Source organism: Ochotona curzoniae, unplaced genomic scaffold (assembly GCF_017591425.1).
Source record: "Ochotona curzoniae isolate NIBS_2020 unplaced genomic scaffold, NIBS_Ocur_1.0 contig_1014, whole genome shotgun sequence".
NCBI lineage: Eukaryota > Metazoa > Chordata > Mammalia > Lagomorpha > Ochotonidae > Ochotona > Ochotona curzoniae.
The window spans coordinates 37,924,909-37,948,372 of NW_024464920.1; the positions used below are offsets into that span (position 1 = coordinate 37,924,909).

General features: G+C 38.1%; 1 protein-coding gene across 3 annotated transcripts in view; it reads left to right on the forward strand.

Moving 5' to 3' along the window:
* SCYL2 (SCY1 like pseudokinase 2) overlaps positions 1–19,615 on the forward strand; it is a 43,798-nt gene extending 24,183 nt beyond the window's left edge. Inside the window, exons 10-19 of one of the 3 annotated variants that reach the window (XM_040984200.1) lie at positions 2,030–2,041; positions 2,145–2,267; positions 3,549–3,662; positions 6,138–6,270; positions 7,936–8,054; positions 11,899–11,999; positions 13,206–13,263; positions 13,394–13,489; positions 15,237–15,356; positions 16,424–19,615. In XM_040984200.1, coding sequence (XP_040840134.1) covers positions 2,030–2,041; positions 2,145–2,267; positions 3,549–3,662; positions 6,138–6,270; positions 7,936–8,054; positions 11,899–11,999; positions 13,206–13,263; positions 13,394–13,489; positions 15,237–15,356; positions 16,424–17,071 — 1,524 coding nt within the window. In that variant the 3' untranslated portion in view covers positions 17,072–19,615. The remainder of the gene's footprint in view (positions 1–2,029; positions 2,042–2,144; positions 2,268–3,548; positions 3,663–6,137; positions 6,271–7,935; positions 8,055–11,898; positions 12,000–13,205; positions 13,264–13,393; positions 13,490–15,236; positions 15,357–16,423) is intronic. The other 2 variants (XM_040984197.1, XM_040984189.1) reach the window with 2 other exon arrangements.
* The last annotated feature ends 3,849 nt before the right edge of the window (positions 19,616–23,464 follow it).

The window sequence follows — 23,464 nt, forward strand, 5'->3', positions numbered from 1 at the left end:
TGAGACTTTTCATTAGTCACACAGTATATGTTTGAAATAACCATCTCTAAAATTATAATTAAATTTTGCAGGGAGATTCTGGCTTGCCACAAGTTTCCATCTTAGAAAATAAATTGCAAAGAAATTTTGCATCTAATTTCTATTGCCATTGACTTTATTGAAAGTTAGATTTAGGAGAGGAAATATATATTTTCTTTGTGCACTTTTAGGTATTTTTGTTATCTTTTTAAAAAAATCATTTTAATTGTACTTACTTTGAGTATGTATAAAGTGATAATTTGATACAAACATTCAAAATGTTTGTGTTTAAGTTTTAGACAACTTGTGTCAGCTGTTTGTTTTATTGCTAACAAGAGTACTCTAATCAGAAAAGGGAAATGGTCCCTAACTAAAATAATGTACATGTGTGTTGTAAGTGAAAAAGTATCAGTCTGTCATTCAGATTCTTTGAATATTATTTGCTAGATTCACTCACCTGGATTTGAATCTGGGCTTTGTCTTCTCACTGGAAGTATAAGTTGGATAAAGCATCATTTTAAAGGTTTAATATTCTCATTCCTAAAATGAAAGCGGTGTTGAGACTAAATGGAAATTTTCTGACACATTGTAAAAATTGTTGTATTTCTTCCACAGTATGATCCTTCCCCAAGAATTTTTTTTTTTTAAGATTTATTTTATTATTGGAAAGTCAGATATATATAGAGGAGGAGAGACAGAGAGGAAGAACTTCCAACTGCTGATTCACTGCCCAAATGGCTGCAATGGCTGAAGCTGAGCCAATCTGAAGCCAAGAGCCCAGAGCACCTTTTGGGTCTTCTATGTGGGAGCAGGGTCCCAAGGCTTTGGGTCATCCCTGGCTGCTTTCCCAGGCCACAAGCAGGGAGCTGGATGGGAAGCAGGGCTGCTGGGATTAGAACTGGTGCCCATATGGGATCCTGGGTGAGAACTTTAACCACTAGGCTACTGTGTCTGGCCCCCAGAACTTATTTATTTACTTATTTATTTAAAAGGCAGAGTGATGGAGAGAGAGGGACAGTCAGATCTCTGTCTGCTGGTTCACTCCTCAAATGGCTGGGCCAGGCTGAAGCCAGGGACCATGAAGTTTGTACTGGTCTCCTATGTGGGTGGCAGGGGCCCACCTGCTTGAAGCATATTCTACAGCTTTTCCATGCATGTTAGGGCGCCTGACTCGATTAGAAGTGGAGCACCTAGTGCTCAAACTGGCACTCTGATATGGGGGTGCCAGCATCGTAGACTGAAGTTTAACCCAGGGTGCCACAATATTGGCCCCAGATGTGGCAATAGCATGTTAGTTAACCATCAGTGATCTGATAGAATGGCTGTTGACATTCCCTCCCTTTAAAGGAAGGAAGCAGAGCACAGCGTTCGGGAAGAGAGTCCTGTGGACGAGAGAAAGAGCAAATGAGGAAGCTGTCAGCTTTGAAGCAGACTTCCTGCAAACTCTGGGGTTGACCGGAAGGAAACTTGGCGTAGCCACATGTTCCCGAAAGCATGCCACAGTCCAAACACGGTCTGCAGGAATCTGTCCTCTTAATTGCCTCCATCCTTGGGCATTGTTTTATCCTCAGTTCCCAGTTAAAGTTTCTCAGAAGGAATCTTTAGCAGAGCTTTGACAGAACTAGTGTATTTCCTGAATAGAAGAGGAATGTATTCTTCATCATTTGGATATACAGAGGCAGCTAGCTGAAAAATGAGTGATAAGGGATAATTAGTCCTTTTCGTGCTGTACCTTTTTTGCTCTCAAACTGTCTAGAAGTTGGGTGAGTGAATCTACCTGTTGGAACATCTGATTTTACTGCTTTTAAGGGTTTTTTTTTGTTTTTTTAAACCCAATGGCTTTCTAGTTGGTTTGGTACTTGAGGGTGTGTGGTATATTACCATAAATACGTGAGCTTTAGGAAATGAGTCTTTATTTTCATATCTAACTTGAAAGCAGATGTTAAGTAGTAAAATGCTTCCAGAAGTGTAAAAAACTTGATCTGTGTGTTTTTGTCTTCCATGCCTTCAGGCTAGCAACATGGTGAGTGTCAAAACACTTACTCCTTTGAAGAAACTACCTTTTGTTGTATATTGATTCTCTTTACTGGCCTTACATGCATTGTTTCCTTTTTTTTTCCTAACAGATTTTGCTAATTTTCCTACAAAAAATGGATTTGCTGCTAACTAAAACCCCTCCTGACGAGATAAAAAACAGTGTCCTGCCAATGGTTTACAGAGCGCTAGAAGCTCCTTCGATTCAGATCCAGGTAGATTGATTTACTTTTCTTTCATAGTGATTTTGATTTTTTTTTTAAGATTTATGTATTGGAAAGACAAGTGCAAAGGAGAGGGAGAGATTGGTCGGCTGTCTGCCGGCTCACCCCAGAGGCTGCGCAGTTGTTTGATGTTGTTGTTTTATGGCTCTTCACTCAAGGGGATGTATAGTAACTGTGTAGTAGAGACTATCACATCCGGATGTGAAGATAGAATGCAGTGTGCACCTCTACTTCCAAATCAAAGATGGACTCCCAATGAAACTGTTGAATGTATCTTGACAATAGGATGCTGGACTCTCTGCCATTGTCCCTGTCTACAATGTACACTTAAATAGCAGAATGATGGACTTATAAGTGATTGTGAAGGACTATACTATTATGTTGACGTGGGGGAAGTAAGTGGGGGAAATTGAGGGAGGGAAGAAATTAGTGGAGGGGGGTGTGGAATTGAGGGTAGGAGGAAGGGAACTATGGAACTGTATCATGGAATAATAAAATAAATTAGTTAATTTTTTAAAATGTTAAATCAATCTAATGCAGTTTTTGAAATTGCTCACCTGTTAAATTCAACAAAGAAGTTGTTTTTCATCCCTGCCATCACACCAGTTATCATGTGTAAAGCAAGAGGCTGTCGTTCTGAGAATTTGCCCGTTAGCTTTCCTGGAGGTTTTGTTTTCCGTTTCCTGTTCCTTCAGTTCTTGTCTCCTCCTAGAGCGCTCTCTCTCCCTTAGTTACGGAGCTTAGTAACCGGAACTCAGGATCCGCTTGCTTGTCGCCTCCTGCTCTGACTGGGACTGTCCGGCACTGTCAAGTTGCAGTTTTTTTTTTTTTTTAATATTTGTATTACATCATGTGTATATTAAACAGCTGAGAAACCCCTTAAGGGGACTTTACTTGTTTTCGTACTTGATTTTCTCTCATGTGAAAGATACAGAAGTTACATGTTGCTGTTTTTTAAAATAAATGAGGACTTGTGTTAGCAGGGAAAGAAATGAGGCCGGAGAGTTTTGAATACCATGGACTAGCTGTAATAAACTGCTGTAATAGAGAGTAAGGTCTTCTGAGCCATTTCTCTATCTTGAAAATAGAAACGTAATAGCTGTTCATTTTTTCAACAAGTTACTTAAAGGGTCAAATAATAGAACATATGTGAAAGTTTATTTCAAGCTAAATGACAAATTAGCTCTGCAAATCTAAAACATTTATTTACTGTGTAAGGAAAAGGATAAGACAGTGTTTCCCTGGGATTGATCCAACTTATTTTCTTAATAGGAGTTATGTCTCAACATCATTCCAACCTTTGCAAATCTCATTGACTACCCATCCATGAAAAATGCTTTGATACCAAGAATTAAAAACGCCTGTCTGCAAACATCTTCCCTTGCTGTAAGTGGTTGCATATTAATTTTTATGTTTTATTTCTCAGTGGTAAAATCATTTTTGTATGATCTAATAACACTTTTATAGATTGTTCATATATTTTGTCTTGACTAAAGGTAACATAAATATAATCATTTGAGTGTTTTAATACAAAAAAACTAATATTTTTCCTAATCCTTTTTGTTCTAGCTTGAAATTTCTTTTGTTGTTTTAAAATAATGATGAGAGTTTAACATGGTTTAGAAGGAACGGTTTCCTTTTATAAATTGCTATTGATTTTGGCCATTTGTTTCTAAATTTCTTACTCCTAACTTACTTGTTCCCTTCAGAAGAAGTAAAGAGTACATTAAAGCAAATTAATATGAATAAAATCACTGCAAAAAAAAGGTAGACCAAGGGTAGTTGCTTTTTTTTTAATATAAAATTTATACGAAATTAGTTGTTAGTCAAGGAGTGTAGAATAACAGTTTTTGTTTCCTGACATCAGGAACAATGAATGTCCCCAGCCTTTTAACACTGAGTGTATTGTGTTGCAGTAACATAGGGATGCCACACGTGGAGTTTACATTGACTGTTCTTGTCAAGGCGGCTTTAGAAGAGATGGGTTTTCCTTTAGGGTTCTGTTCTTTACACTGATGTTCAATGATGGGCATAATATTACTTTTGCATTTTATAATACTGGTTCTTTTGGAGAGCCCATCTGTTGTTAATGTAATGTGAATTTAAATAAAAATACTAATGATTTAATGAAATTACTTAAATGGCACATTTTTACCTTATGTCCACGTAAGCCATTTTAGTTCGTGTTTATTGGTAGGCAAACTGAGGTGAAAAGCATAATTCCAAAGTAGAAAAAAATGCGTTGAAATGATAAGCATAAAGTGAAAACAAGAACTTTGAACTTTTTTTTTAAGATTTATTAATTTATTTTCAAAGTGTGAATTACAGAGAGAGAGAGGAAGAAACAAAGAGATATCTTCGTCTGTTAGTTAGCTCCCCCAGATAGCTGCACTGGCTGGTGGTGGCGCAGACCTAAGCTGGCAAGCAGGAGCTTCGTCCGCTCTCCCACTTGGTTTCCTGGGACTCAAGCACTTGGAGCATCTGCTGTCCCAGGCCATTAACAGGGAGATGGGTTAGAAGCAGAGCAGCTGAAACACATACCAACCCCTTTGGGATGGCACTTCTTAATCAACTAAATTAATTTCTGCTTTTCTTAGTTTTTTTTTTTAATTGAGATTTCATAAAACTAATGTGTGACATATTTATCAAAAGCAGTCGAGTGAATAATTTTGATTAAGATCTTCTAGATATTAGGGTTCAGTAATAATAGTGTTAAAGATATGTGTTTTGTTTATTTAAAGATGTTTCTAAAGATATGTATTTACATATATTTATATTTCCATATAAACTTTGTATAAAGACAAATATAGATATGCTGTAATTGTAAAAAATACTTAAGAATATTTTAACACAAGTTACATCAAAATACTGGAATTTGATAAAAGTATTACTTGGCAGGAAGAATATGGTCATTTTTATAATTCAAGTATTCTCCTTAAGGTGTTTTTACTAAATATATATACAGTAAAAACTTTATAGATTATAATTTCTTCACCTAAAAATGTTACAAAATTGGAACTAGTGTGATGGCTCCATTGGTGAATCTTCCACCTGTGAGTGCTGGCATGTCATATGGGTGTTGGTTCGTGTCTTGGCTTCTTCACTTCCCATCCAGCTCCCTGCTTGTGGCCTGGGAAAGCAGTGGGGGATGGCCCAAAGCCTTTGGACCCTGCACCCACATGGGAGACCCGAAAGAAGCTCCTGCCTACTAGCTTCACTTCAGTTCAGCTCTGGCCGTTGCAGCCAAATTAGGAGTGAACCAGTGGATGAAAAATGTTTCTGTCACTCCTCTTTGTAAATCTGCTTTTCTAATAAAAGTAGTAAGAACTGATCTTTTAAAAAAGTTACAAAACTGAGGTCAATTTCGTGGCTTAATGTGACCACCACCTGCCATGCTGGCATCCTATGTGGGCACTGGTTCTGGGTGCCTTTGCTCCACTTGGAATCCAGCTCCCTGCCAATGTTCCTCAGAAAACAAAGCTAGGGGGTCTCGCACATCAGCTGCTGCACCCAAGTGGAAGATCTGGAGATATTCTAGATTCCTGACTGTGACCTGATCTAGCACCAGCCATTGCAGCCATCGCGGCCAAATAGGAAATGAGCCAGGGGAAGGAAGATTCTCTCTCTAATACTGCCTTTCAAACAAATCTTAAAATAAATAAATGTTACAAAATTGAAGCCATTTCTTATGTTTAGCTGACTCTATATGTCCTGGATAAATAATCATGAATTCTTAGCTAAATAAGTAGGTAAAGTTGGTAAGTAAGTGTGTCTTGTATATGGAAATTAGATTTACATTTAAATATTATGTTCTGGATTACAAAGACTTAAGTGACTAATACAATTTACCTCTTTTAATAGGTCCGTGTAAATTCATTAGTGTGCTTAGGAAAGATTTTGGAATACTTGGATAAGTGGTTTGTGCTTGATGATATTCTACCCTTCTTACAACAAATTCCATCCAAGGAGCCTGCAGTCCTCATGGGAATTTTAGGTAGCCAAAAACTTACTGTCACTTGATGCTACTTTATCATTTTACAGTCATGCAAATCAGTCTTCCAAACTATAGAACCATTATACTCTCATGTGTGTAGCATTCAGAGTCAACAAATCTAGGCTAAAAATTGAAACCGTGACATTTCCAAAGGAGGAAGATATTTTACAATCCTAGTATTACAAATATCACAGTATATTTCCTCTGAGATGGTAGAAGGTTAAAAAAAAAGCGAACAGAGCTACTTGCAATGCTGATTCTGATCTGGCAGTAAATCTCTATTTGGGTTTGGTTTGATATTCAGTTTATGAGAGGCAAAGAATTTTCTCTGTATTGTCCTCCCCCAAGTTCAGTGAAGTATAGATGTGTTACTTCTGTTTACAGCAAGGAAGCTGAGAGTCAGAAAAGTTGTTTAGGATCATACAACTGATAACAGGAAGAACCAGTTTTTAAGTTTAGCTATGTCAATCTTAACCAATGTGTTTCACTGCTAAATGATGCACTGTAGAAGCATCTTAGCCTTATAGCACATTCTGTATTACTACTGTAATTATAAAATACTCTGCCAAAAAGCTCTACAGTTGTTTCTAAATACTGAAAATTATTGGAGTCTAACCTGGAAATGCCAGGGATCTGCTGTACTGTTGAAACAGACATCTGTAGAATTATGGGCACATTAACAAATTCATTTTTTACTAACTTTTAAAGTATATTACTCATTTGTTTATTCTTGACATCTCTGCGCATAGTCTGTGTACAAAACTCAATGTAAATATTTGTAGAAATGGTTAGCAAGTGCTGACTGTGGGCTCTATAGACACAGGCGTAGATGCAGTGGTGTGATATGAATCTTTTATGCTCAGGAAGGTTTGACTTGTTGAGTAAGAGTTTGGTATAGAAACAACCCTGGCTCAAATCTTGACTTGCTCAGTTCCTGGAGTAACTTTTTAGTTTCTTCATGTAGTAAATGAGGATTTATTGAGACAAATATGAGAATTCAGTGAAACAAAGGGGAAGTAATGAGCGTAGTGTTCAGAAAATAGCCATTTACTAGATATATAATCCTTGTGGACATTATCAGAATAGTCGGTATGGGTGTGTTTTCAGACTTTGAATTATATGCAGAACATAGAATATTCAGCTAGGAAAACCTGAGTTCAGTTTACCAAAGACTTTAGAAAATATATATGGCACACAGGTTAGATAGGATACTCAGGAAAGGATTGTGTGCTGTTAAATTTGTGTCAAATCTGATATCCTGAAGAAATGAATACTCACTGTACTTTCATATATACAACTTGGGAACAAATCCTTGGGTTTGTGTGCAAGACCTGCAACGTGTATTTATGTGTATTTAGGATAAAGGGACGTTTTCTGTGACCTTATTGCTGTTATGCTAAGAACTGAATCTGGTCCTGGTTAGTTGTATTTATCACTGCATGCACCATAAACTCAGTATCAAATATGTCATGGTATGTAAGTCTAGATAAGGCTGACATTCTGATCTGTTTATAAGAACATCTGTATGTAAGAATTCAATAAGAAAAATCTGTACTGCATTGAACCTTACATGTGAAACCTTATTGAAAGATTTTATGTAGATATACTGTTTTCATGACTTCTGTTAATTTAACCTATACAATTTGTCACTTTCTTTCCTATCAGGGATTTACAAATGTACTTTTACACATAAAAAGTTGGGAATCACCAAAGAGCAACTGGCTGGGAAAGTATTGCCTCATCTGATTCCCCTAAGTATTGAAAACAATCTTAATCTTAATCAGGTAAGAGTATTGGGGGCTTTATTCAATTAATTTTACTTGCTGTTGTCTTGACCTTAAATATACAAATATATTACATATGAAGTATTAAAACAAAGAAATACATGCCACAGTTGAATGAATAAAGTGTGTGATGTGTAAGGGCAAATTTTTGAAGACCTCATGTGGAGATAGTAATGAGAAGGATGTTCAAAGATGTATGGGATTCTGATCATTTTAAATTTAGGGCTGAGAACATTTAAATTTGGGGTGAACTTACAGAGTATATTTGGACAGTGTATCCATTATTTTTACTGCATAAAAAATGACTCCAAACCTAGCAGTTTAAAGCAAAATACATATGTTTTTATGTCATTTCTGTAGTCAGATGAGCCAGGGCACACAGTTTAACTGGGTTCTGTGCTCAGGGTTCCCTCAGTGAGCATTAGGGTGTGGGGATTCCTATGCAGGTCCATAGAGGAATGATTGTTTCTGAGCTCATGCACATGGTTGTGGGCAGGATTCAGTTCCTCTTGGCCTAGTGGGTTGAGGGCCGGCCTTGGTCGCTTTTTTGGGTTGTTGGACTGAATGCTTTGTGTCCTTAGCTCTCAGCTGAATGCCACTGTCCCTCACTGCATGGTCCTCTCGCACATTGTAATAGATTCAAGGAAATGATTCTGTGTTATCTTTGCCATATTCTATTGTTGATCGCAGAACTAACTGACAGGTCCTACCTGCCCTTAAAGATAGGGTTAATTCCTGTCTTTTAGTGGATGACAAAGAGGAGGAAATAGTTGGGCATTGTTCCAGGACTGCCTGCCATAGGCAAGGGATAATCTAATTGGACTGTAAGTTATGTAGAACACAATAGAAGAATAATGGGAGAAGGATACTTGAGATGAGAATGGGTAGATTTAAGTGCTTTGTCTGGTTGTTGAACTTCCAGGACGTGCTAAATGTTTGAGTAAATGGTTTGTGTGTTCAGTGACTGTCACAGACTGCTCTTTGTATACCCTGTTGTAGTAGCTATAAACGTATTCCTCAAGATTAAAAACTTCTCAAAGGCTGGTTGTTAGTTTAGTTTTCTTTGTAACCATAGTCATTAAGGCCAGAAGAGAGAAAATGTGAGTGACAAAATAATGAAAAGCCGTTTTTGTTTATAGACTGAAGTTCAGTAGGAGAGCTTTTGGCACTGGGTAGATTGCTGAGTGGAGCTTTGGAAGTGAGAAATCTAGAATTAATCAGAGCCAGCATCTCCTCTGAAGTAGTAGAGTAAGTCTCCGGAAATTTGTCCTTGGCTTTCGGTTTGGGGCTTGACAGTTTCTTCCTATCTTGGATAGCAGGGTTGGGCGTGAGAGTGACAGTAAAAACTTAAAAGAAGTAGGACAAAAGGCCTCGAACACCCCTGAACTTTTGGTTGTTTCTGTTCTTAATTCTTCTATTTCTGATTTTTAATTTTTTTTGAATTTTTCTAAAAACATATTTTGTAACAATATAATGCCACTGGAAATCTTGTGATTTCCCCCCCGCCCCAGCCTTATGATTTGTTCTTTAGGACCTTTTTTTGTGAACAGACGTCCTTTCACTCCCGTCTTCTGTTTCACGGTAGCTTAGCATGGATGTGATCTGCTTTCCTGTTTATTTCATGATCAAAGTTCCTGATGAAGACTCTTCTCTGTCAGTTTTGGATTATGCTAGAAAAATCAACTTCTGATTTGAAATAAATTGAGTCTGTTACATTAAATTTAAAAAGTAACTCAGGAAAATGCATTTTTAGAATTTTGACTAAACTAGCAGTTGTCATGTAGCAATCACACTGAATAATCTGTAACTTGTATTTGTGGGGTTTCCTAAGATCACTCCCAAATGGAATGACATTCAGTAGGAGGACTCTCAGGACTTAGCATATAGTCATTGCCATGGCTATGATTTATTGTGGTTAATGAATATAAGGCAAGTCTGGGAGCTGGCATTGAGGTAGTGTGTTAACTGCAGCTGATGACAGCATCCCCTATCAAAGTGCTGGTTCTGAGACCCAGATGCTCTGTTTCCCATCGAGCTTCTCACTGATCGAGCTTCTCAAGTATTTGAACCATGCTTCCCATATGGGAGACCAAGATGGTGTTCCCAGCTCCTGGCTGCAGCCTTGCCTTGACCTGGTCATCAGTAGGGGAGTAAACCAGCATGGCAAATATCTGTGTGTCTGTTTTTTCCCCTACCTACTTTCCCTGACTCTTTCAGTGTCTGGGAGAAACCAGACATGAGCTTCCAGAAACTTCCATGGAATCCCAAGTAGTAAGTTATGACAGTAATGTCAAATGTTGCCAACCTTGGACACTCATTAGAAACTCAATCCCTAGAGGTTTAGTTGAGGGCTAATGAAGTAGCACCCTCTGTCTGGCATGTACTCAAATTCCAGACTCACACAGGAAAGCAGGTGGCCAGCATAGAATGCACTCTTTGTGCCATTTAGACACAGTGAACTACTGTTCCCAGTTGATACTCGGAACTTTCCTGAAATTTAGGTTCACAGACACCAGCCACAAGCCAACCCTGGTAAGCGGGTATTTCCCCCTCCACGCCCCCCGATGGTAGCGGTTCAAGCCCAATGTTAACTCTTCTGAACAACTACATGCCAGGGTCAGTCTTGAGCACAGGAAGCATGCATAGAAGAGGACTTACTGAATGAGTCTGCTTACATGAAATACAAAACAGTCTGAACGAATCCATGCTACCTAATGGAATCGTGTTTATGCATAGGGAAAAACTGCGAGAGTGAGCACAAGGAAGCTTTTGAGGTGCAGATAAAATTCTGTTTCTCTGTCTTGTTGCTAGTCACCCTGGGTGTATTTGGTGTGTGAATTTTTTGAACTGTGCCCTTATACAAATAATTTTTTCTGACTGTATTATATCCTAACATAAATATTTAAAAGCCTGGTTAGCAGAAGGGTATGACAAATAACTAAGGAACTGTCTTCGTTCTCATGGTAAGATGTAGAAGCTGCTGATAAAGCGTGCTCCAGCGCAGTAAGCAGAGGAGAGCAGGCCGGTGCTGTTGTCAGTTCTGTGGCAATTGGCCTTTATCCTTTTAGTATCCCCAAGTGAGTTCTTTTGTCGCTTGTTTCCTTATTTGTAAAATAAAGGTAATAGATCTACTTTGAAGAGTAGTAAGGATTGATAAAATAGCATATTTATGAGTACCCAGCATAAAGATGTAGTTAGGATTTGGAGAGAGGAGAACAAAGCAGTTTTCTAGTCTTTATTACACCACCTGGTGGTCTTGAAATAAAATATTTCTGATGATCCTGAAGTGCCATGAGAGGTATTAACGATTAACCAAAGTCTAGCCAGACTTTAAATTATGCTAAGATATGTTGATATACTTTGTGAAATCTCATTACTTGAAAATTGAATTATATTCATGTAGCATTTTACCAACTTTTCAGGAAACAGAATTATTCTAGTGAGACATGTAGTGTTTTATGACAATTTAAATAAAAGTTTCCTGTGCATTACCAAATGTATTATTTCTAGATGGGCATAAATTCAGATGTTCAGTTTTGGATTGTCCTAGAAAAATTAACTTCTTGGACCCTTAAACAACAGCTCTTATATAATCCAGGGTATAAAACTTCTGGAGACATGTTTTCTGGAACTTAAAAACATAATTGTTTTGTTGCCAGAATACAGATATATTTTGAAAGCTTCCTATTTATGCTGAGTTTAAATATATTATTCTTTTTGTGACATTGACTTTGAAAGGATCTTAATCCAGTGGTATGAATAGAGATGATGATGAATTATTTTACTTGATTACATTTGCCAATAATTTGAAATGTTATAATTGTATCAATTCCTTATTCCACAGTTCAATTCTTTCATTTCTGTTATAAAAGAAATGCTTAGTAGATTGGAATCTGAACATAAGACTAAACTGGAGCAACTTCATATAATGCAAGAACAGCAGAAGTAAGTATGTTGCAAATGAATTGCACCATGTCCAAGTGAGATTAAAATGATCTCATCATTAACCTAGAATATAGAATAAATAATTGCTGGACTTTAACTTTTTTTAAGATTTTCAACCTATAAAAACATTTTAATAAGTTAATTCTGGTTAAATAGCATGTTACTAAAAGTGTAGTGTAACATCTGAGTACAAAAGCAAACTTCCGTTTCTGAGAAAAATTCCTTGCCAGCTTAGCCACTGTCATAGTGGTTGCCGAACACCTAGAATACCACTTAAAAATGCTTTCCAATCTGTAAACCCAGGATGTTTCAGTTTTCCCCTTTCTCTTCCTCTAATTCCAGAAACGCTTTTAGAGCATTCACTTCACACGTAGTGCCAAGCAGTCACTTCACTTTCTTTTTAGAGACATTTTAATTACGAAACAGCAGGCCTTAAACAAGGAAAAGGTGGAAATTATTCACCGGTTAGTGCCAGTTTGTTAAAATCTGAACTCTGCTGTTATCTTTGCTCCAGGGCAAATAAATGAATTTAGGTTAGCAAATGACATTTAATCTTGAACCAGAAAATGCCTGGAAACCAGTAAATGGCTAGCGTTCGTGAGCAGAGCTCACAATAGAAACTCTTTAGCCTCCACCCTGATGTAGAATGCAGGCTCTCCAGAAACAAAAACACACCCTGAAGAAGCAGGTGAAATGGCCCTTCCTGTGCTTTGGCTGTTCTGTGAGCAGCATGCCTGACAAGGTTGACCATCTTCACATAGAATTCCAGAAAAATAACTTTTAAATGTCTTTTAAGGGTTGAAACAAAGTTTTGATGAGGGGGAATCAACTCTTCCTTTTTCTTTATCTAAAGCCTGCCTAATTTTTAAGAAAAATCTAGCTTGTTAAACAGTGACTTTACCATTCATTTTCAGTGTCATGGATTCTAAATCTAATCACATTAAGCTCCTCATTCTTGGCGCAGTGGTTAAATTGGTTAACCTTTTGGCAACAGGCACCATGATTCTCTGAATAAATTCTCCAGTCGCTCTCTGCTTGTTGAGCAAGCAGACATTAATAATACAAAATAAATGGAAAGGATTATGACTTTCCTTAAGGAAGTTTCGGTTGATTTTGGGGTCTAATAACTTTCATATGGATAACAGTTTTTAATGTAAGTGTCTTAAAATTTACCTTTATTTTTGTTATAACTCAATTTTCTTCCAGATCTTTGGACTTAGGAAATGCTTCTGAGGAATCAAAAGTTGCAAATATTGGGAATCAGGTAAGATATTTTAATTTTGTTGAAATTCTTTGACAATGTACTTCACTTGGAGAACCTTAATTTTGGGCATTAAAATCACAATTCTGTTCAAGTCTATTCAAACAACTAATTTTCTTTTTCTTAATTTCAGCAGATTGACAAGGTGTTTAACAATATTGGAGCAGACCTTCTGACTGGTGGTGAATCAGAAAATAAAGATGACACATTACAGAATAAACATAAAAAAGTTAGTTTCCTTATTCTTTTTTTAGTATTTTTTATTTCTGTTGTTGGGCTTCCTATAAGCTACATACTTTTTGTTGGTAAATGCCGTTTAATATCTTAATAAGAAACAGTCTATGATTATGAAATGCTTATAGATGAAACATGTTGAGAATAAACATGCTTGACAACCTTCGCTTCCTTTCCCACTCGTCCTCCCACAGGCATCATCTGCCTCGCTTGTCTTTTCTCCTGTACTCTTGCAGTGACAAGTCCTGTGTCTCAGCTCTGCCCCGTCCCCACGGGGTGGCGTCCGCTGTGCACTTGTGCAGGCTGTCTGCCTTGTGAGCTCTCTGATTATTTTTGCTGGCTCTTCACTATATTGAATTCTGTCCTGCTCATTCAGCTAACCTATGCTTTTTTCTTTTCATTTGCTAGCTTGACAAATTTAAATTTTGACAAATTTAAATTTTATGGGCAATCAGATTTTTAACCCTGATACTTTTGAACCATGTCAGATAACATGGTTCTCAATTTGATTTTGATTATGTTTGTGTCTTTTATTTTTGTGGGGAGGGAGGTTGGTGGGGAAATGATGATGCACCCCTTGGGGCTCGTTTCATCGAGGTAATAACATTGACAAGTGACTGATGAGGGACTCAACAGTGCTGCAAGCAGGACTTTGAATACGCTTGATTCTGTCTTTCTAGTAGCTGGAAGATCTGAATGGATTCTTTTATTTGTTTCTTCTTAATATTTTTCTCTCCCTCTGATTTTGAATAGTAAAACTGTAAAATGGTATTTTCCTATTAAGCTTTTGATGACTTTATATTTCTTTATTTGGAGACAGAAATACAGACAGAAGGAGTGGGAAATAGAAAGGGAGATAGACCATGTTCTGATTCTTTCCTCAAATGGCTCAAAAAGCCCTGGCTGGGACAGGCCGAAGCCAAGAGCTGCGTCTGGGTCTCCCTGCTAGGTACACGGGCCCAAGCAGTTGGATCATTTTCTGCTGCTTTCTCAGGTGCACCAGCAAGGAGCGGGGATGGAAATGGAAACTGGCACCCTTATGGGATGCTGGGCTCACAGGCAGTGGCTTAACCTTGGTTCCTTGGTTAGCATTATATGTACACATTATATACATACATACACACATAGATAATTATATATTACATGTACATATGTGTATATGTATATAATACATGTATCTGTGTGTGCGCATGTGTGTGTGTGTGTATATACACACATGTACTTACACACATTCTGCTGAGAACATTATTGTATTCATCTGGAAATATGAGACCAAGGGACTACTCAACGTGGTAGTTTACAGAATTACAAAAATATATTGTGAGTTTTAGTTTATAAAACTTTTAAAAGACAAATAATGAATCTAATGCAGACATTAACAGTAGAATTTGTTTGTTTGTTTTAGCTTTGTATGAGTTCCTAAGATAATTTTTGAGATTCGATTTCTCGTTTTTTTTTTTAGAATAAAGTGACTTAATAACTAATGAATTAAGGTTTTAAAATAATACTTGTTTTTATACTAGAAATATTTTAGCACACATCCTGCTATCTTTTATCTTTAGTTAAATCTTATAGTAATTTCAAGTGTAATTTTATTCATGGCAGGCATAGTTTGCTTTACATTGAAATAGTATTGTTAAAATACCAAGATATGTTTTACTCAAAAAGGCACTTTTGTTTTATAATGTTTTGTTTTACAGTGGAATTATAATGTTGCTTATTTTGCTTTATCTTGTTTAAAGGTATCACTTACACTTGAAGAAAAACAGAAATTAGCAAAAGAACAAGAGCAAGCACAGAAGTTAAAAAGCCAGCAGCCCCTTAAACCCCAGGTGCATACACCTGTTGCTCCGGTCAAGCAGGTCAGAGTTCATTTCTCCTGCATAAGTTCAAGTATAGAACTGTTGAGGAGTTAGATAATCAATTAGTCTCACAGTAGTTTACATAGACCTGTATTTCAAAAACTGATTTGTAATTCCTAAGAAGCATAGGCAGAAAGGATTTCCTGACAGTTCCTCTGTAACCTGCCTGATGTATATAATGTTTCATAACAGTGCTTGTGACCAAGAACAAACTTGATGAATGTAAGAGGGCTTTTTTAAGGTTAGTGCTCATAGTACTAATACAGCTTTGTTCACAGAGAAGTGATCAGGAGTCTTACATTTATGCTCTTAAGTGTTTTTTATGTAGAAGTAATTTTCTGTTTTTGTCTTTTCAGTTCCAGGTAGGATTGTAGCTTGATTTAGGATGTACATAGCCAGTGTTTTTTTATCTTATGTTCCAAGTACTCAGGTGCTAGTGCCATGGCAGCAATGCCCTTCCTGAGAAAGTTTGTAATCCTACTGAATTCAGAAATGTCTTCATCTTAAATACTGCCTTTAAACTATTTTTGTTACTTCCTAATCAGTAAAATTCTTCTGGGATAAAAGGAAAGAAAAAAATATTTGCAGGCCAAGAGGCAAAGTTTGTGGGAAAAATGGAGCTTATTTTGGTGCAGAAAGTTTTGAAATCCATACAGTTTATCTCTAGTACTTGTTTTCTCTGAATATTTTCAAGAATGCTCATGGAAGAATGGAGAAAACAAATTCCAACAAAATTTTGATGGAATTCAAAATCTAAAAATACTGCAGCATCTTTTTATAATACAAATACTAGAGAGAAGAAAGCAGCTCTGTTTTGGAGAAAGAACATTTTGATTAACTATATTTTGTGGTTAATGTTTCCTATCATGACATTAATTGCAAATGTTCATCTGTAAAGACCATGCAGAAATAGGAGGCAAGCTGTATTTGCCCTTTAGAGCGTGGATTGCTTCCTTAGGGTGGTATGATCACCTCAGTTTTAAATTTTCCTTTATGTTTTCATCTGTCAAGTGTTCGCTAAAGTAATTTGGGTTTCTTGGAGGCAGTGATTCTCTCATATTTTTCAGACTAAGGACTTGACAGACACGTTGATGGATAACATGTCGTCTTTGACCAGCCTTTCTGTTGGCACTCCTAAACTTCCTGCTTCAAGTTCCTTCACCTCTGTTCCTTCCTCGGGCCTGGGCATGCTGTTTTCTACACCGATTGATAATACAAAGCGAAATTTGACAAACGGCCTAAACGCCAACATGGGCTTTCAGACTTCGGGATTCGGCATGCCAGTTAATCCAAACCAGAACTTCTTCAGTCATTCAAGCACTGCTGGAGCGACCAAGATGGCTGCGGGACCACCTGCCGCCTTTACAGGTCTCGCTGACTTGAGTGTCCCACTTGCTGCTGGGGTGAAACAGACCCAACAGAGACCCACAGATATGTCTGCCCTTAACAATCTCTTTGGCCCTCAGAAACCCAAAGTTAGTATGAACCAGCTATCACAACAGAAACCAAATCAGTGGCTTAATCAGTTCGCTCCTCCTCAAGTTTCTCCAGGTATGGGTAGTGCAGTAATGGGGACACAGATGAACATGGTAGGACAACCTGCCTTTGGTATGCAGGGCAATCCTTTCTTTAACCCACAGAACTTTGCTCAGCCGCCAACTACGATGACTAACAGCAGTTCAGGCAGCAATGATTTAAAAGATCTTTTTGGGTGAGGTGTCCTGCTCCTGTTTTTGAAGGATTACTTCAGTTTTAGTCACGGAGGAGCTGATTGACATCGTTGTATAGATGGCTTGAAGGAAATGGTTCTGTGACAGAAAACACGGTTTTCCATGCCAGCCAACATAGTAACTGTGTGGACTCCGAACCAGTTGAGTTTTTTAAAGCACTGAGGATTTTTTTTTCCTCTTACCAGTTCCTCTTCAGGTTTTTAAAGATTCAACTCTTAGCAATCTCAAAGAGAAAAACAAACAAACAAATAAAAAAAAACAGATCAACTAAGTTATCTTCAGTAACAGAACTTTCAAATCACATGTTTATTTTGACTTGTAAATCTCTGTGTTATTTTAAAATTGAGTTGACTGTAACTGCAAGTGTATCTGTTGGGTTCCGCTTGGCAGACAGGCTGCCATTCCAAGTCATTGGTCTTCACTTGAATATGTAAAAAATCTTGATGCTGTACTTATTTATTTAGTATGACCAGCTGAGAAGATATAAGCATAAAGGGGAAGATCAGGTCATTGGCTTTTTCCAATTTTATTTGCTTTTCATAGGATGAACTAATATTAAGTACAAAAGACAGAGCAAATGCTGCGAATTATACTTGCCCTGGTTTCATTGGTTTAAAATGCATCATTAACCATCTTATAATGCAAACTGATCATTGTAAACTATATTTTAGCATGATCTGCCTCAAATAGTAATGTATTTTTCTGCATTTACTTGAATGTATTTAGAATCACTTTTTTCCTACTGTATCACAAGAGTGTGTACTTATTTGTACAGGGAATTGACAAAGCATCTGATGTAATTTCCCTGACTTTTGCCTTCATATTTCATTTTGAATTCAAACTTCTGAGGCTACACCATATAAAAATTACATTTTCAAAAGGAGATTTGTAAGAATTAAACTATATTTAATGAGTAAACTTTTGAGAATTCTGCTTTATTGTTTCAAATGTAATAAATTTCTCTAAAAATGAGCAGTTATATCTTCTGGCCACCAATAGATTAATTTTCAGCTTGCTGTGATACTCTGAAATCAGTGTTATGGAAGTTTAATACTTTTTCTAGGAATTTCAGGAACTTTTGTTCACATTTTAATGTCTTTTAATGAGCCATTTTTAGAAAGGAAAGAATAAAATCTTAAGAGGAGACATGCTTTGCTTTTCAAAATCTCTGATGGTTTTCTTTAATTTGCTAATTACTCAACCACTGAGCCTTATGCTACGAATGTCATTTGTATTTTTAAAAGCTATATTCTACCGTTATGTGATAATTTTAGTACTATCTTTTAAAGAACTATATGTGTCTTACAGAGGCTGCCATATAATTTGTGGGTTTTGATTATCTGGAACCAGCAATCATTTAAATAAACCATATGAAGTTCAGTCAGTGTGCTGGTCCTAAGCGCTTATTCATTGAATATTAATATTCACTGAAAATATGTATATACACACATCAAACATACATGTGCTCAATATGTAAAATTCAGACCTCAATCATGAAGTCTAACGTGGTGATACAGTTCCTGTTAGCATGAGTGAAGAGGGTGCTTTCAGATCTGGTGTCTGTGACCTGATTGATGTATGCCCTTGTCTCTTACCCTCAGAGGGACCAATAGGGTTGCTGAAGAAGCTTAACCAAGGAGTGAACAGAACTAGAAGATCAAAATGTTTTTATCAAATACATTCACAGCTTGACAAGATTGTGTTTTTAACATAATAATAGTAATATGACTTTGGGGGAAACTTACATATGGAGTAAAGTTGCTTAATGTTGAATAACTTCTCTTTTCCACAATGCGCTATTCACTATTGAGAAAATGTTCCTTATTTTGTCAAACAACGTAATGTCAGTACTAAATTAATTAGAAGAAAAACTTAATATACCAATTTATGTAACTTGAACTTACAAGTGTGAAAATAGATTATTTGAAAAAAAAAGATGTGTTACATAATTTTCACATGTTAAAATGAACTCATTTATGGACGTAGTGGTGCTATATTTTTACACAACCATTGCTTTACTTTTCTACCTTGAAAAGCAATGGAACTGTTGCCATTGCCTTTTTGTGTTGTGAAATTACAGCTGAAAAAATATTGTGATATGTTTAGGCTTCAGTGTGCCTAATGTGAACAAAATTTCCTAATACTAAAGTACCTTAATATTATTTCAGACATTGGAAGAGTTAAGCCCCTTGTGCTCTGAGTGGAAAGCTGGTAGGTTAAAGACGACCTGCAGACAAAAGTACAGCCATCATTCCCTATCGTTTGGCTTGCTTCTGACTCTTCTTTTAATGCTAAAATGTGTGATATCTGTAGAGAATGTGCATAAGGAAGTGGAATGGTGTAAGTGCAGTTTTGATTTTTATTTTGGAATGCTTATGATCAAATAAGTGAAGGAAGTCTTTTTTTTTTTAAACAACTGTAACATACCTCTGATGTTTGCTTTTACATTTTGAAGGCAAAGATGAATGTGAGAATGCCTAATAGGAAGCAGGGTATTGAAGCAAATAAATTTTAGATTTGATTTTAAAATGTCCATATTAAATTTTGATTGTATATTTATGATTCACTGGTCTTGGAATAATTTTAGAAAAGATGAATCTATTACCATCTAAACTACCTCGGATTTTAGGAAATTACCCACATCGGTGGCTTTCACACTCGCATGCTCTAAGAAACAACTTTGCATTGAAACCACTACAGAAACTATATACTTGAAGCAGAAGTTTTAGAAAATGCATTTCATAAATGTAGCGGATTCCATTTTTTATTCCAGGAAAAATGTTTTAAGTTGATATGGACATTTTGAGGATTTCATGATAGTTAAAATTGAAGTAATCAGCCCTACCTCTTTCTGACCAGTTAGAGAAACAGGGTCCTCAGACTTACAGAACCCCAAGAGGTCGGAGTTGGGAACAGAAGCTGGATTTTATCCTAACTAGCAGCTCAGTGCTCCATGCTCTACTGCACGCCTTACTGTATGGATTCTTGTGGAGGTACTTTATGAAACTGATTTATGCCGTCAGTATGTGTTCCATGCTGACTAGGAGCCATAAATGTTTATATTAAGAAAAATAAAAAGTGTTGAAGAGGGAGAAGTAGGGGAAATGACAGAAAAGAAACCTACATTGTCTAAGTCAGCCTCTGGGCTACCAAATGGATTGTCGCCGAGGAGGTAGGGAGACATGGGTTGGTGGTTAGCCGTTCCCGGATATCTAGCAGAATGAAGGCTCATCACCTTGGGTCGGCATTGTGCATTAAACTGTAATGTACAACACTGGCATCCCCCATGGGGAGAGGGTTGTTTCCCAATGCACCATTTCTGATTGGCTCCCTGGAGGATAGGCCAAGTCCTTGGGCTGACCTGCCTGCTATGGCCATTTGGGGAGTGACCAAACAGATAGAAGATATTCTCTCTCTCTTTCTCTTCCTCTCTTTCTCTCTCTCCCTCTCTCTCTCTCTCACTGTAACTCTGACTACTTTCAAAACAAATACATTTTTAAGAAAAAAGATAAAAAAAAACTTTAAGAAGATGCTCATTTGAAGAACCATTTCACCGAAGTGAAGTTTGTTGGGTATTAATAAACTTGGCCCGGGCCCGGCGCGGTGGCGCAAGTGGTTAAAGGTCCTCGCTTTGCATGCCCGGGATCCTATATGGGCACCGGTTCTAATCCCGGCAACCCCGCTTCCCTTCCAGCTCCCTCCCTGTGGCCTGGGAAAGCAGTCAAGGACGGGCCAAGGCTTTGGGAACCTGCACCCGCGTGGGAGACCCGGAAGAGGCTCCTGGCTTTGGGTTGGCATAGTATCGGCCCGTTGCGCTCACTTGGGGAGTAAATCATCGGATGGAAGATCTTCCTCTCTGTCTCTCCTCTCTGTATATCCGCCTTTCCAATAAAAAAATAATAAAAATAAATCTTTTAAAAAATAAATAAATAAATAAACTTGGCCCATGCAAAGCAGCCAGATGGTTTCAGCCAGCCAGGGAGGACTTAATTATCTAGCATAAGCACAAATGTAATATTTTCCAGTAATTAAAATCAGGTAAGATTAATTTAATATATTTTAACTTAATATATTCAACATGCTATTTTTGTATGGGATTGATTTTATTTTTGGTGCTTAGTCTTTGAGTTCCATTGTATTTTAATTTTTAAAAAAGATTTATTTTATTTGAAGACAAAGTGATAGAGACTGTGCATCCATTGGTTCATTCCCCAGGTAGTCCCAATGGGCAGATTTGGCCTGAGTGGAAGCTAGATCCCAGAACTCCATCTGGGCCTTAGAGCTGAGTCATCCTCACCTGCCTTCCCAGGTGCGTTAGAACAGTCAGGAATTGAACTGGCACTCTGATGTCACTACACTACAATTCTTATCTATATAAGAATGGTGGTTCTTTTTAGTTTGTTTTAATTCTTTTCATGTGTCTGAAAGGCAGAGTGACACAGAGATCTTCCATACATTGACTGATCCTCTAAATGGCCCAAATGCCAGGGCCAGACCAGACCTAAGCAAAGAGCCTAGAACCCAGCCCAGGTCTCCCACATGGTTTGGCAGGGACCCAACTAGCTGAGCCACTGTTCGTTGCTTTCCCAAGGTAAACTGTATCAAAAGGACAGTGAGGACTGAAACCAGGCACTCCACTATGGGATCTGAGCAGTCCATACAGTATTTTTTTTTTTTTTTGATTAGGCAGTTTTATATAGAGGGGAAATGATCTTCCATCTGCTGGTTCATTCCCTAAATGGCCACTATGGCCAGAGCTGAACCAATCCAGAGCCAGGAACCAGGAACTTCCGGGTGCCCACTAGTGAATGCAGGGTCTCAAGGCTCTGGACCATCTTCCATTGCTTTCCCAGGCCACAAGCAGAGAGCCGGATTGGAGCATCTGGGACACGAACTGATGCTCATATGATGTCATGGCACTTGCAAACCAATCAAGCTATCGCACAAGGTCCCCTTAACCACTGCCTGTCCCACAGTTGGCCTTTTTCAATTCAGACTACTCAGATTTGCAAAACTCAAAAGCCGCCTGTGACTAGTCACTGTGTGTTAGTGTGAGTGTGTATGGAAACTGAGTAGCCAAACAAGAGAACTATGGTGATAATGTTTTTGCTATGTGCCACTCGGGCTGTCCTCTAGGAACATTCCTTCATTGTTTGGCAAAATGCCAAGCGTATTCAACAGTGGTTCCTGGAGTGGCACTGCAAAGCAACAATAACAAAAGACACTTGGGTTCTGGATCTCCAGTTTTATCTGCTCCATGAACTCAGCAGCCCGAGCAGGACAGCACTAGCGTAGTTGGCCCTGATGCAGCTCTACCGCTTGACCAGCTGGCTCCCACTCTGGTCGAGGCACTCCCACAAATGTCACTCTCCCGGTCTCCGGTTTGTCTTTGGTTTCCCCCTACTTTTTCTCAGCAGCAATAGTTCTTTTTGCCCATCTTTATGCTTGTTTGAGTTCTCTTTCACTCTTCTCAATACGTACTCAGCTTCTAGTGGTGAACTTTTGGCATTGTTAAACTCCCTATTCAAACTCCAGGCATGATTTTGGATTGTGCTTTGCTGTCAGTAAAAGTGTATGAACTGTATATGCCTAGCTGGGGAGGGCAAAAGTTTGTGGAAACTATTAAAAAGCCTTACACACAAGGCAGATGTTTGACTCATGTATTAAGATGGCACGTGGGAAGTCCCGTTGCTAGAGGGCCTGAGTTGAGCCCCGGCTCTGCTACTTCCATCTTCCTGTGAATGCCTGCTCTGGAAGGCAACAGGTTGATGGCTCAAGTACTTGAGTCCCTGCCACTTAAGCAGAAAATTCAGATTGAGTTCCGAGATACTGATTTCAGTGTGGCCCAGTCCAGCCGTGGCTGTTTGCAGGCATTTAGCTGCCCTAACCAGGGTCTGTCGTGTTGCAGCATGTTAATTTACTTCTTGGGATGCCAGCATCCCAACCTGGAGTGTCAATTCAAGTCCTAGCTGTTTGGTTTAACCATCCAGCACCACCCACCTCACTAATATGCCTGGATAGGCAGCAGATGCTGGCCCAGGTGCCCGGGACCCCTGCCATTCATGTCAGAGACTCAGGTGGGTTTCCCGGCTCTTGGCTTCAGCCTGGTCCAGATGGGGCCATTGCAGCAGTTTTGGGAGCTGAACCAACAGATAAAAGACCTTCTTGTCTATCTGATGCTCTTTTAATTTTTTATGTAAAGGAAGTAAACCAATAGGTCAAAGACCGTTAGCTTTTTGTTTGCCCTTCAAATAAATAAACATTTAAAATTTGCATAAAGGGGCCTGGCATGGTGGCCTAGCAGGTAAAGTCCTTGCCTTGAATGCGCTGGAATCCCATATGGGCACCGGTTCTAATCCTGACAGCTCCACTTCCCAT